This window comes from Rhinatrema bivittatum, chromosome 18 (assembly GCF_901001135.1).
Source record: "Rhinatrema bivittatum chromosome 18, aRhiBiv1.1, whole genome shotgun sequence".
Taxonomy (NCBI): Eukaryota; Metazoa; Chordata; class Amphibia; order Gymnophiona; family Rhinatrematidae; genus Rhinatrema; species Rhinatrema bivittatum.
Genome location: NC_042632.1, coordinates 39426776 through 39441728, shown reverse-complemented (window position 1 = coordinate 39441728; position 14953 = coordinate 39426776). Strand labels below are relative to the sequence as shown.

Sequence of the window (14953 nt, the reverse complement as noted above, 5' to 3'; positions counted from 1 at the left end):
AATGTATCCAATTCCTTTTTCATCGATTTTTAAAGGACATTAAAATAATTGATTTATTTTATTGATATTTAATACTTAAACGCAATTGACCATCATACCACCCCGCAGTATTGCAAGAAAACAACTTTTACTTGCGTTTCCACCGCTCGGGGTCACCTTTAATAATCGGTCTGTAAAACTCAATTTTTAAAGACATTTTTTTCTTTTTTTAAAAGCAGTAAATGGTACTTCCCTTGTCTTTTTGAGATATTCTGATATCCAAGTCCTGATGGTCTGGAGTACGATCTTGGTGATGGTAGCACAAAGGCTCATGTGGCTGTGAAATTGGTTGGCGGATGTATGGTCTAAAGCCTAGCTGTTAAACCTCCCTTTTAGGGGTAAGTTTCTCTTCGGAGAGGACTTGGAGCAGCTTGGGAAGCTATTGGGAGAGTCGATGGGCAATAAATTACCTGAGGACAGGAAGGGTCCTAGGAAGTCCTTTCTGCTGCGAGCCCATTTTCAAGAGACAAGGAGATTTTGGGCTGGCAGGACCCCTGCACCAGCATCACGTAAACAGAGTTCGGGCAGACAGCAGCCCTTTCGGAATCAGTGCAGATCCCTGAGGGATGATGGGTCCCAAGGGGGCAGCGGAAGCAAGATTGAGCAATGAAGGTGTGTTGGTCTGCTCCTCCCTGCAGGCTATCAGAGGGAGACACTCTCTCTTTTACGAGGAGTGGACCAGAATAATGTTGGACCGATGGGTCCTGGAGGTTGTAAGAGACGGTTATGCCTTAGAATTTTCTCAGCAGCACATGGACTCTTTTGTAGTCTCCCGCTGTGATTCCCAGTGCAAGCGAGCGGCAGTGTGGGACATTCTACAGCGGTTACAATTTCTGCGCGCCATTGTTCCGGTGCCTCCTCGGGAGAGGGGGCAGGGCAGGTATTCTGTGTACGTTGTGGTGCCAAAGAGGGGACCTTTCGGCCCATTCTTGATCTGCAGAAGTTAAATGTGGCCCTCTACGTGCAGCGTTTTCAGATGGAGATGCTGTGCACGGTTATAGCGGTGGTGCAGAAAGGAGAGTTTCTAGCATCGTTAGACTTGTCAGAAGCCTGTCTTCATAGCCTCGAACACCAGAAGTTTCTGAGATTCATGATTCTGGGAGAACATTTCCAATTTCAGGTTTTTCCCTTTGGGTTAGTAATGGCATCATGCACATTCCATGCTGGTAGTGGCGGTGGCACTCAGGAAGGAAGGTATCCTGGTGCACCCCGTACTTGGACGATTGGCTGATATGGGCAAAGTTGGAGGTGGAGTGTGGTCGCTCAGTCCAGTGTGTACTTTGGCTTCTGGGGGCATTGGGCTGGGTGATAAACATCACAAAGAGTCATCTGAAGCCGACCCAGTCTTTGAAGTATCTGGGGACATGCTTCGATACCCGATCGGGGAAGGTGTTTCTGACTTTGGAGAAAGTCCTCAAGTTGCAGAGTCAGGTTCTTTGGTTAATGAGCCTGTCTATGCCCAAGGCCTGGGATTACCTACAGGACCTGGGTTCCATGGCTTCTACGCTGGAATTAGTACCATGAGCTTTTACTTACATGTACCCTCTACATGGGACTCCGTTGTCCCGTTGAAATCCGCTGTTGGAAGAATTTCAGCTTCCTTTAACATTGCCAGAGAATGCCAGGTCCAGTCTTTCATGATGGCGGACTTGGCGCAGTCTAGAGAAGGGAATGGATCTGGAAATACCCGACTGGATACTGGTGAGCACGGATGCCAGCCTCTCTGGATGGGGGGCGATTTGTCAAGGAAAATCAGCCCAGGATCAGTGGTCACCGGAGGAGGTGGCTTGATCGATCAGTCAGCTGGAAACCAGAGCATTTCACAAGGCCTTGTTGGTATTTCTCCCGCTCATCCAGACAAGTTGGTGCAAGAGTTCTCAGACAACACCATGACAGTAGTGTACATCAATCACCAAGGTGGAACGAAGAGTCGTCTAGTGTCTTATGTAATAAAATGGCTAATTATTTTAAAACAAAAGTTACAGATATATCAAATCAACTTTCCAAATTCCCACTACCTGCATATAAAGATGTTGAACCCATCTTTACATGGTCAGAATTTACCCTGGTCACAGAAAATACTATACAAATTATCATCAGAAAACAAAATCCTTCCAACTCACCTGACAACCCCTGCTCAGGCGCTTTTTTCAAAGCATTGGGCCCACACGCTAGCAATTTCTTAGCACAGTTAGTAAACCAATCCTTAGAAACCGGTTTCTTTCCATCCTCTCTCAAAAAAACCTCAATTCTACCTATCTTAAAAAACAAATCCAAAGAAGAATTCGATCTCAGTAACTTTAGACCCATTGCCACATTAACATCCTTAGCCAAGTTAATTGAATCAGCAGTACTATCTCAACTATCAGACTACCTATCAGAAAATGACATATTACATACAAACCAACATGGATTTCGCAAAGGTCACTCCACTGAAACCCTTCTCCTAACTTCCTTTGATTCTATATTTCGGGCTTTTGACTCTTACACGGACCACATTATTGTTTTCTTGGATATATCAGCAGCTTTCGATACCATTGATCACCAAATACTTATTTCCATTCTTAAATCTATAGGCATTACAGGTACTGTACTACAATGGTTCATTTCATTCTTATCAGACCGCATCCAACAAGTCAACATAAACAATTACTCCTCCGATCCATATTCCATTGCATCAGGTGTTCCACAAGGTTCTTCTCTATCTCCTATTCTTTTCAATATCTATCTGCTACCTCTTTGCCGCATATTAGCCTCTTTAAATATAAACTTCAAAATCTATGCTGACGATATACAGTTTATGGTACCATATAATATCTCCTGGACCCATACACTATCATTAGTATCACTATATCTTACAACCATCGATACATGGTTATCTCATAATCGTCTGAAACTAAATCCAAAAAAAACAGAAATAGTTCACCTCTCATCAATCACTGACTCATCTATAGGCCCCCCCTTCTCAACTTATATTCAACGGAACAACCATCCCCATTTCAAAATCTGCAAAAAATCTAGGCATAACTATCAATACAGATCTTTCACTAAAACAACACATATCCATGTTAACTAGGAACTCCTTCTATAAACTTCAACTCTTAAAACGGCTACGTCCTCTACTTTTTTTTCATGACTTCCGGACTATTCTTCAATCACTCATTTTCTCTGGACTGGATTACTGTAATTCTCTATATATAGGCCTCCCAGAAAACACACTTCACTCACTCCAACTAATCCAAAATGCAGCAGCACGTATCCTAACAAATTCATCAAAAAAAACCCACATTACTCCAATACTTCAGTCTTTACATTGGTTACCAGTTAAACATAGAATACAATTCAAAATTTTGTCCATTATACATTCTCTTATCTACACTCCCAACTCGGTTACTTTATGCTCCATCCTCCGAATTTACAAACCAACTAGACACCTAAGATCATTGGAAAAAAACCTTCTTGACATTCCCTCACCTCGACAAGCCCGTCTTGATATCACCAGAAAAAGAGCTTTCTCAGTCATAGGTCCCATTCTATGGAATGCTCTACCAGATCCTATCAGATCCATATCCAATCCTAAGCATTTCAAAAAATCTTTAAAAACTCACCTATTTCGAACCGCATTTCAGATACCACCCACTAAATAATCATCTCACACTTCCAGAATACATATCTCCAGTTAGGCACCCAACATTCTCTTGTTCTGTGTATTGATTTCTTTTTGCTACCTATTTAATTTTAAACAATTTGTTATTTTATATTAATGAAAATTTTTGTAATTTATATTTTTATATGTCAACCCACTTTCAATCATTATTATTCTTACTTTTAACTTTTACTTTAATTTTAATTTGTTTTTATTTTTCATTTTATTATTTTTGATATATGTAAACCGTTTTGACTAAACACTGTAAAGACGGTATAAAAATACTTTTAAATAAAATAAATAAAATAAATAGTGGCACTGGATGCGCAAGAGCTGTTCATATGGGTGGAGAAACAACTGGTGAGACTATCTGCTTCTCACGTGAACAGAGTGGAGAATGTGCAGGCAGACTTCCTCAGCAGACAGCGTCTGGATCCAAGGGCGTGGGAATTGTCGGCAGAAGCTTTCATCTTGCTGCAGGCAAGGTGGGGCAGACCAATGATAGATCTCATGGTGACCCCAGCAAATGCAAAAACAGATCAGTTTTTCAATCGCAGATGGGAGATAGATCAGAGGGCATCAACACTCTCGTTCAACTGTGGCAGACATCTCTTGCTGTACATGTTTCCTCTGTGGCCACTCGTAGGTCGGGTGCTGCGGTGCATCAAGCTTCATCCAGGCAGAGTGATTCTGGTAGCACCCGAGTGGCTGCGTCGGCCGTGGTTTGCAGACCTTCTGCATCTGGTGGTGGACGGCCCCATTCGCTTGGCTCATCCCTCAGGATTGCTATGGCAGGGACTCGTATTTTCAGACTGGGAGGATCACTTCTGTCTAGCAGCTTGGCTTTTGAGAGGTGGTGACTCCATTTAAAGGGATATTCAGAGCTGGTGATTGCAACGTTGCTTCAAGTGAGGAGACCTTCCACTTCAATGGGTTATGTCTGGTGTGGAGAGTTTTCAAATCCTGGTGTTTGCAGAACAGGGTACAGCCTTTAAAGATGGACATCCTGCAGATCTTGGCCTTCTTGCAGCGTGGGTTGGCTAAGGGGTTTGTCTATAATTCCCTTCAGGTCCAGGTAGCAGCTTTGGGTTCCCTGCATGGTAGGATTCAGAGGAGACCTCTGGCATCTCATCTGGATGTGGCTCGTTTTCTGAAAGGGGTGAAGCAAGTGCGTCCTCTGGTGTGGAAGATCTGTCCGGCTTGGAATTTGAATTTGGTTCTTTGGGTATTGTGTGGCTCTCCCTTCGAGCCAATGTGGAGGGCATCGTTGAAGGATTTAACCCTGAAGACTGTTTTCCAAGTGGCCATCTGTTCGGCTAGGCATATATCTGAGCTGCAAGAGTTGTCATGTAGGGATCCTTTCCTATGCTTTTCAGAGGATGGGGTCTCTTTACGCACGGTTCCTTCCTTTTTGCCAAAGGTGGTTTTCTCTTTCCACCTTAATCATGTGGTTGAGCTTCCGGCCTTTCTGAATTTGACAGGCGATATTCCAATGGCTAGGGAGCTTCACATATTGGATGTGCATCATATTCTTTTGCGATATCTCAAGGTGACTAATTTCTTTTGAAGATCTGATCATCTGTTTGTCCTGTTCAGTGGAGCAAAGAAGGGAAATAAGGCTTCCAAGGGCACAATTGCATAATGGTTAAAGGAGACTATAGCTGTAAGGGCTGGTTGGTGCCAGAGGGGTTAGCAGCACATTCCATTAGGGTGCAGGTGACCTCGTGGGTGGAGTGTCAACTGTTTTCTCTGCAGGAGAATGAAATCTTTGACTGTTATATTCTAAGGGGCATGGAATAAACACCATGGATCCCTAGGAACTAAAGGATGGAAATGAAGAGAGAAATGCATGGGGGTAACTTGCTGTGTGGCAGTTGCTTCCCTTAACCAATAGGCCTTCATGCTGTTGATGCAGCTCCAGTATTGCTTTCTGCTCCCATATTACTTTTGTTTTAACGTTGGGGGGGGGGGGGGGGGGGAAATCGGATTCAGACAGCAACAGTCAAGGACACTAAATTTTAAGGTCTGGGATAACAAGTAGGAGTGGAAATAACTTGCTGATGCAGCAGTTACAACACTTAACCAATAAGCCTGATACTTTTGATGCTACCACGAGCTTGCTGGGCAGACTGGATGGATTGTTTGGCCCTTTTCTGTCGTCATTTCTATGTTTCTACTGACTCCTGCTGCAACAATAGTGGCATTCTCTGATGGTGGTGGGGACAGATCTATCTTCAGGGCCTGAGGTACTTGACTAGACTCTAGATCTCTAATAATGAGTCAACACACCAAAAATAGTCTTTACTGTGAAATTTATTCAACAGAAACAGTTTTGTCACATGGTACATTTCTTTGTTGTAGCATTCTTGAATACACTATCAGTATTTCAAATGGGTTTTCTGATCTTTCCTGGGTTCCCCTGTCTTTCCTTCCCAAAATTTGGACCGTGGTGAGTTTCCTCTCCCTGCCCATACCCTGTAGTACCTTATTTCTAATGCTTAATCTTGGTTGCACTCTCCTTGTCCCTCTAAGATGCACTGGATGAGCAGCTTGCTCTGTCTTCTTTCACTTTTTTAGAAGCTTGGCACCAGATTGGCACCTTTGGGGCATCATCTGGGCTAGCTTTATGTTCTTCAGATCGCACACCAACATTAATTTCATTTCCCTTGAATGGCCAGTATACCACCACAGGAGACATCCTGTGTGACCACCTGCTGTTCCACTGCTGCTTGGAGACAAGATGCAGGCTTCCTCCCTTGCTAGCTCAAAGTACCACTCCAACAACTTCACAGAATCTTCTCTTGGATCTCTGTTAATCCCAGGATTGTACCATCGAGGCAACTCCAATAGGCTGGCCCTACCAAAATGGTTTAGTCCTCTCTACCCTCTTTCAACTCAATATGTCCTCTGCTGGGAGAAACACGGTTTCTAGTGAGGTCCCCCTTGTAAAAAAATATCATGTATGCTTCATATGTTCCTATCCCCAGTCTAAGCATGCCTTCAGGAACACCTCCTTAAATTTGGCTAAAAGTATGCACGCTCTGAGAGCCCACGTGTACTCAGCCAGTTTTCAGACAAGCTAGTTTACCTGGGAAAATGGCCATTGGGGAAAAAAGTTTAATAAATCAGGCCCTAAGATTTTTGTTAGTGTATGACGTGCAGTGTAATTTCAAAACATACTTGACTATATTGTGTTTTGAGTTAATAATAACAATTCTTCTGAAGAACATTTTATTGGGCTCAAAGTGCCTTACCAGTAGTAATTTTGTAGAAATCAGATCTTAGATATGCTCATGTGTGGTTCTTCTAGGATATCCAGATCATATCAACTCAGTTTACTGCTTAAAAATGTTTTATCACGCTCTGCCAGACACATAAGGAGGAAAGATTGACAGAGCTTGGCGCTCAGTAGCTTAACCTCTTACATGCAAATGTGTGTCCTAGAAATGCCAGCTTGTAAAATAACTGATCTCTCTTTATTTTGCTCCTGGGGTGTTCTTTATAGCACCAGACACTAAAGAGGAGTGATGCTTACCAAACACAGAAGGGACAGCTGTGGGATTCAGTGAAGAAAACAGCCTTTGTGCTGGGAAGTGGCTTGCTTACCTTCGCTGCCTTCAGGAACTCTGTAACTTGGTAAGGAAACATCACCAGAGCCTAGCTGGGAAAGAAGCCATGTAGGAGAGGAGTGGGGGGATGCTGCAAGAAGCTAGATACTTCTATGATAAAATGCTATGAGAAAAAAAAAAAATCACGCATTATCTAAAATAAAAATATTCAGTAGCCTACCAAATTGATGTCAGCATATATACCTCTCAGGATCCCCGAAGATCTTCACCCTTTTCTCTTTCAGGCTCATATGAAACAGATTCTCAGAAGAACTCAGTTGGTCCTGGGTTCATTTTCCAAAGAGACAGTGGAATTAGTAGAATTAAAACACACAAAAGGTTTTTTATCTAAGAAATGAGCTTAGTACTAATATGTTACTGAATATTTTTTAGATTCTGGACATTTTGGGTCTTCTGCATATTTTGAACATGGAAATTAAGATCCCCGAGGATAATGGCGGGGGAGTTTATGTCTAGGTTTTTGGTGATGTATTCGATCAAGGGGGATGGGTCGCTTTCAAGGAGCCCAGGAGGGGCGTAAATTAGGCAAATTTGGAGAGTGGGTGATTTAAATAGACCAATTTCGAGTCTGTGGGGGGGGGGGGGGGGGGGGGGCGATAGGTTGGAGGGTTAAATTGAATTTCTTTTTGGCGGCGAGCAGGAGGCCTCCTCCTCTTTTTTTGAGTCTGGGAATGGAGAATATGTTATATAGGTCGGTTGGGAGTTGGTTTATTAGTACTGAGTGAGTTCTTTAGCCATGTTTCGGTGATGGCGCAGATATCAGGACTATCATCAGTGAGGATATCATTAAATAGGCTGGCTTTTTTGACAATGGACTGGGCATTTAGGAGGAGGAGGATCGTGAAAGTTGTGAGACCGATTAGTTGGGTGAGGGGGGAGGTCATGATGGGGAGTAGCGATCTGCGGTGTTCGTAGGGTGCTCAGATTGGGGTGGCATAGTGTTTAAGGATAGGAATGGGGTGAGGCAGCATTGTTATGGGGAGCATAACGATGTGTTATTCATGAGCAGGATTATGGGAGGTGGACCTAGAGGAAGAGGGGCCGAGAGTAATGGAGGGGCAGTAAATGGGGCAACAGTGTGGGTTTGCAGGGACAGGGTACAGAGCACTGCAGAGATGTTACTATGAATGAGGGATAAAATGGCAGTGGAAGAAATACTGGGTAAAGTTAGAGAGGAGGGGGATGAGATTGAGATGAGGGTAGGCACAAAGGGGCGCACCAAGGGGCAGGCCCCTTGGTCGTGCTCCTTCGGCGCAAGACACCTAGGGCTGGCCGGCAGCTTTAAAGGGCCTTCTGCGCTGAAAATGATGCGTCCGGTAGGGGCGGTCCGGTGGCGTCGTTCGGCGGTGGAGCAGTCCTGAATGGAGGTAGGCCGCTTGATGCTTGGCTTCGGCCTCGGCCCTGCTGAAAGCAGCGAGCTGGACGGCGAGTACAGCGTTGGGTCGGCTGGGTGGGAGCAGGCAGTGCTGCAGCGGTCGATCGGCAGTTGGGCACAAGAGGGAGTGAGGACCGACTTGCCTGCGGCTTTAAAGGGCCTTCTGCTCCAGAAACGATGCTTCCGGGAGGGGCGGTCCAGTGGCGTCTTGCGGCAGTGGAGTAGTCCTGGTTGGAGGTAGGCCGCTTGGTGCTCGGCCTCGGACCCCGATGGGTCGTCCCTGCTGAAAGCAGCGAGCTGGACGGACGAGGACGGCGTTGGGTCGGCCGGGTGGGAGCAGGCGGTGGGTGCAGCAGCGGTCGATCAGCAGTCGGGCGTAAGTGGTGGAACAGCTTGTGACTTGGGATTGGCCACTGTTGGACACAATGCTAGGCTCGATGGATCTTGGTGTGACCCAGCATGGCAATTCTTATGTTCTTATGAGTGAGGGGATCAAACTAGCAGATGACACAATTATTCAAAATGATTAAAAAATGAACAGACTGTGAAGAATTGTAGAAAGTGGGGAACTGGGCATCTAAATGACAGATGAAATTTAATGTGTGCAAGTGCAAAGTGATGCACATGGGGAAAAATAATCCCAACGATAGGTATACAATGCTGGGCTCTGTATTAGTAGTCACCATCCAGGGAAAGGATCTTTTAGAGTCATTGTGGACAATATATTGACATCCTTAGCTAAGTTTGCAGCAGCAGTGAAAAAAACCCCCAACAGAATGTTTGGAATTATTTGGAAAAGAAGGGAAAATGAAAACGAGAATATCATGCTGTGGTGCAACCCTTCAGTACTTTGTGCGCTTCTGATCACCCCATCTCAGAAAAGATACAGAAGGGCAACAACAATGGTAAAGGGAATGGAACAGCTCCCTTATGAAGAAAGGCTAAACAGGTTAGGGCTCTTCAGCTTGGAAGAGATGAGTGAAAGGGATATTTATTTATTTAAAAACTCTTCTATACCGTCGTTAACTTAGATAACCATCACAATAGTTTACAGAAAGGCACGATAAAGAGAATTATGAGTGGTATAGATTAGAAATTAAACATGTGCCATCATAGTACGGTAACATTTTAGTACGATAAACTATGTGTTTAAGTTAAGCCTATATGTTTGTTAGGAAATTGTTAATATAGGATATGATAGAGGTTTATAAAACCATGAGTAGAGTGTGCAAAAGAAAATGGTCATTTCTCTTTTCAAATAGTACTAGGATTAGGGGACACTCCCTGAAACTGACAAGTAGCAGATTTAAAACAAATTGGGCATCTGAGTGGAAAAATAATTGCTCCAATCAAACTGTGGAATTTGTTGCTAGAGAAGGGGCGTCAAGGCACCAAAGCTCAGCTGAGTTTAAAAGAGGTTTGGACAAGTTCATAGAGGGAAAAGTCTATAAACAGTTATTATGCAGTAGACTTGGTCAAGCCATTGCTTACCCTGGGATTAAGCACCAAAGAATTATTCTTCTCTTCGGGTTCGGCCGGGTACTTCATGATGATCCAGACTGGCCATGCTTGGAGACAGAATACTGGGCTTGATGGACCTTTGGTCTGATTCAACAGACCAAAGGTACATATATATATATTTTTTTTTCCCCCCACAGGCACCTGCAGAGATTCTGGGGAGCATCTGGATATTTCTGGCAGGCACAGTGGGGGAAGGTGCATCATTATTTTGGGGGCAGTGAATGGGCACTCTTTTCCCTAGGTGAGTAGTAGCAGCTGCTACATGGCGTAAACTAAGCTGCTTTATTACCGGATTAAAACAATTTTCAATGCTTTGTGATGCTGTTGTAACGTGGTTCACTTCCGCTATGTTTGCTGTGAAGCCTATATTGTAGCATCAGCAGATGCACTGTGTGCAAGCGCTGCTGGTCATTAGTAACTATTTGTTCTGTGGGATCCAGGTGCCCTTCTGATCCCCACCCTCGCCTTCTGGTTCTTCAATGCCATCCTGATGGTTATCGACATAACCGAAAAGCCCAGCTTTATCACGCGCTACCGGATTCAGCTAGGCAAAAACAGCCCTGTAAGTATATACATACACCTTACCTGCCACCTTTTACCAGGCCGTGGCCACTGGAGTGTGGTCTGAGATTATAGCAGGGGCAAGGAACATAAGCTATTTCATTTCTAGAAACAAGACTGACATCTGCACATAGTCTCCTCTAGCTGTGGGTTTCCTTCCATCCTGAATCAATGAAGGTTACTGAAATTATTATTTTACGGTAGATTTATCTTGAACTGGTTTAATCCATAGACCTCTCCCCCTCCCCTCTACTTTGAGATCAGAAGCCGAGAGGGCATGCTGTTCTCAGCTCTGATCTTCTGCTTGTTAAACTCTTGCTCCGTTAATAAAACCTAGCTGTGAATTTGTTTCAGTAAATAATCACCAGTCTTAGACATAAAGGGAATGCTTGTGTTGCTTGCAATAAAATTCTAAGAAAAGAAAACGAGGGCATGTTGCTTCATGTGGCTTGGTAAGGCACAAGGCCCTGGCTGGTGGCCAGTTATGTCTGTGCTCGACAAAGAGGAAAGCCTGCCTGCCAAGGTTACCCACCCCTTGTGCAAGTGGCTGAAGCAGTCCAATGAACCAGCCCTTCCATGTGAGATAGGAGGAGAAACCTTACTTTCAAGGTTATCCCACTGGGACAGGGGAAGGCAAATGGCTGTAGGCACAGTCCGACAATTTGATTTGCACAATGCATTAGGAAAGATTGCAGGTTTTAAGAGCTGCTAGACTGATTCTTGTAAGACTCCTTTACCACAAGGCTTGGAAGTGGAGCATAAATATAAAATCAACATTTGAGGAAAGGCATGAACAAAATCAAAAAGTTATACACTTTATTGAAAACTTGTGAAAATAACTAATAAAATACCTCAGGACAAAAACCAGCAGTATATTAGGGGGGGGGGGGGGGGGAGGATGTGAATAGTGTTATATAATACAATTTTTCACCCCCTCGCTTTTAAATTCTAGAGTAGCCGATGTGGTAGCAGTGATTGAAATCAGTTTGTAGCTCAGAATCAGTGTCCAGATGTTCATATCACTACAACCCCCACCTCCACCCCAAAATCTTAGCTGCTCCTTCTTCAGACTGCATACTCCAGAATAGTTTGTACAAAAGAAGGAACAGCGTAGCACAGAGCCTACGTTCCTACTGCCTGGCTGCTGCTAAATGGGCTATGACTTTGCAAGCCTGTCACTTTTAACACCAATGCTAAACTCGCCTGAAAAAAAAACCAAATAATCAGGCCCACTACCCTTGACATATAGTCCATGCACCAGCAAAGCTTTAATGAGCAGTGTTGATTCCTGATATGAGTCTCTTTTATGTTCTCTCTAGGTGGACTCTGCCAAACTCCGCCAGGTTGTGCGGACAGTGCTGTTTAACCAGATATTCATCTCCTGCCCAATGATAGCAGTTATGTACCCCATCATGCAGTGGCGGGGCAACCCTTGTGGCCCTGAATTACCCACCTTTCACTGGGTCTTGATGGAGTTATCAGTCTTTGTTTTGATTGAGGAAATTCTCTTTTACTATTCACACCGGTGAGTTCATTCCTCATGACAAAATGTTCTCAGCATCTGTGCCCTCTTCCCACTCAGTCAGAGGCATACAGCCACCCTACCTATGTTCCTTTCATGCATCATCATACTCTTTAGTTCCCTCGTAGTTTGTCCACCGCTGTAGCAATTCATTGCTTGGCAACCTGAACAGGCAGAAGTTTGCACCAAGGCTCACTCCCTCTCATAAGAGAGAACCTAAGGCAAGGTAATGGATGACAGAAAGGTTCAGGGTTTCTCCTACATATCTTCCTTTTACTCTCTCTACCTTTGCAGGAGCTAGGGTTGATGGGCTGTAGAGGTTTTGATCAGTAACCACAGCCAGAGTGTATACAGCTACTAGACAGCTCCGTTTTTCCAGCAAGTTAGTAGTAAACAAAAGATCTTAAGAGTTTTCCCCATTGCCATAGGGCAGTTTTGGGGCATGACCATTTCACCTCGGCTATGGAAATTTATAAAAGCTTCCCTTGCCTGTGAATGAACACACGGGCAAGAAAGCTGGCTCTGAATATTAAAGGAGCAGGGTCCACACCGGAGGCAGCAGAATCTTGATTTATTTTTATATTGGGTGATTGATGTGTTCCTCTGCTGGATTGTAGCTGTAGAGGTTGCTTCCTACATCAACATGGTGACCAGCTCCAAGGGATTAAAATACAAGATGCAAATAAAACAAAGAAAAACTTTAAACATCATAGACATGTCATAGAAAGTCATTTCATACCTTACTGATGTAGAATAGACTGTCCCATTACTGTAGCACTGTTCACGTATTGTTTTTTTTCCCATAAGGAGGGATAAACTTTACTTTCTGTTCTACCATGCAGACTTTTCCATTACCCTAGCCTCTATAAGCACATCCATAAGAAGCATCATGAGTGGACAGCTCCCGTTGGTGTTGTGTGTATCTACGCCCACCCATTAGAGCACATCGTAAGTGTGGAAGGGAAGGGGAAGGTCTTTCCTCTAGGACCTGTTTCTAAGTAATTGGTGCTTTAGAGTCCGCTGCGTATTAATGGGGAAGATTGTCTTAGTGGTGGGAGTTGAAGAGGTTTTTTTTTTTTTTTTAATAAGTCATTACCTAAATAAAGGGGCTCAAAATTGCCCTTACACAGACCAGCTAGAAGTACTAGGGTCTATAGCTTGTGTACTTTTAACTGGATTTAACAGGTTAAAAAGTAACAGGAGAAGATTGGATTTCCAAGGCTTGCAGAAGAAGCAGGTGCAAAGACCATAGATCCCTTATACTTAATGGGTAGTTTTCAAAAGGAGAGGACATGCATACACTCCCTTTGCAAATTAGGTACAAAGGTCCACGCCTTGACACTTGGATGGGCTGTTTGAAACAGATGTAAAATGTCAATAAGGCGGGCCAGAGGTGAATGAGGGGAAACTTGGCTAACAGGCAAAAACTCCCTATTTTCAAAGTCACAAAAAAAAAAAATATATAGATCTTGAGTCAATTGGAGCAGTAGAAATGTATTTTTTTTTTTGGGGGGGGGGGGGGGGGGGGGGGGGGAGAGAAAAAGAATGCCGTACTGTATCAGACCCAAGTCCACCAAGCCCAGCATCCTCTCTCTTATAGTGGCCACTAAAGATCATAAGTACAATCCTTCTTGTTAATAACCAGGGATAAGCAGTGGCTTTCCCAGGTCTACATGGCTAAGAGTGATTTATGGACTTTTCATCCTGGAACTTGTCTAGACTCTTTTTGAATCCAGCTCCAATAACTGCATTCACCACATCCTCTGGCAACAAATTCCATTATTAAATAGTTTGCTGAGTAATCAAACATTTTTCTCCAGTTTGTTTTAAAAAAAAAGTGCTACCTATTAGCTTCAGGGAGTGTCCTCTACTATTATTAGAAAGAATAAACAAACATTCCTTATTTACCCGTCCCACCCGACTCAAGAGTTTATAGACGATCTTATCTCCTTGCAACCCTCTCTTCTTCAGGAACTCTAATATAGCCAGGAGCCATTCTAGTTCTACGCTATGGTTTTTGTGATGGAGCAACCAGAACTGCACACCGTAAAGGTATAAACACCATGGATCAGTAAAGAGGCTTTCTATTGTTTAGCGTTCATGAGGGTCAAGCCCAAGGAATAGGTTTGTGCACCTCTGCCGGCAGATGGAGATGGAGCAAAAGCTGTCATCACGGCTATATAGTCCCTCCCTGACATCAGCCTGCCAGTATTCTCTGTCTCTAGCAGATGGTGGACATGCATTTCCCTTCAGGGATTACCTGTGTAAAAAAAAAAAAAAGTCAGCGACAGGAAGACAGCAGGTATTTTCTATTTCCTCAGTATTTGGCTCTCACACTCACATCTCTAGGGAGGTGAGGTGTATGTGCAGGTACATCAGATTGACCAGCCAGTTAGCTAAGCTTCTCCCATTTTGGCGCGTGGTAGGCCACAAGGTACTTTCACACGCTTTTTTTTTTTTTTGCTGCAGACCATCGGTGCGCATTTGTGCGACCAGGAGTGCACCCATTCTCGCTTGTGCATGCATTTGGGCATTCTTCCTTCTGGATGCACATTTTGTGCACCCAGTTTAGGCATCGAACCCAGGCATCCAGTGGGAAGAGCGGCCTAGGCACGTAGACTTGGATGCACATTTTTTGAGTGTCCATGTTAGATGTGCTT

General features: G+C 44.0%; 1 protein-coding gene across 2 annotated transcripts in view; it reads left to right on the top strand.

Moving 5' to 3' along the window:
* The window catches only part of FAXDC2 (fatty acid hydroxylase domain containing 2), a 47373-nt gene that overhangs the window by 22144 nt on the left and 10276 nt on the right, over positions 1-14953 (top strand). For both annotated transcript variants that reach the window (XM_029584130.1, XM_029584129.1), the window contains exons 4-8: positions 7191-7321; positions 10348-10451; positions 10651-10772; positions 12091-12296; positions 13136-13241. In XM_029584130.1, coding sequence (XP_029439990.1) covers positions 7191-7321; positions 10348-10451; positions 10651-10772; positions 12091-12296; positions 13136-13241 — 669 coding nt within the window. The remainder of the gene's footprint in view (positions 1-7190; positions 7322-10347; positions 10452-10650; positions 10773-12090; positions 12297-13135; positions 13242-14953) is intronic.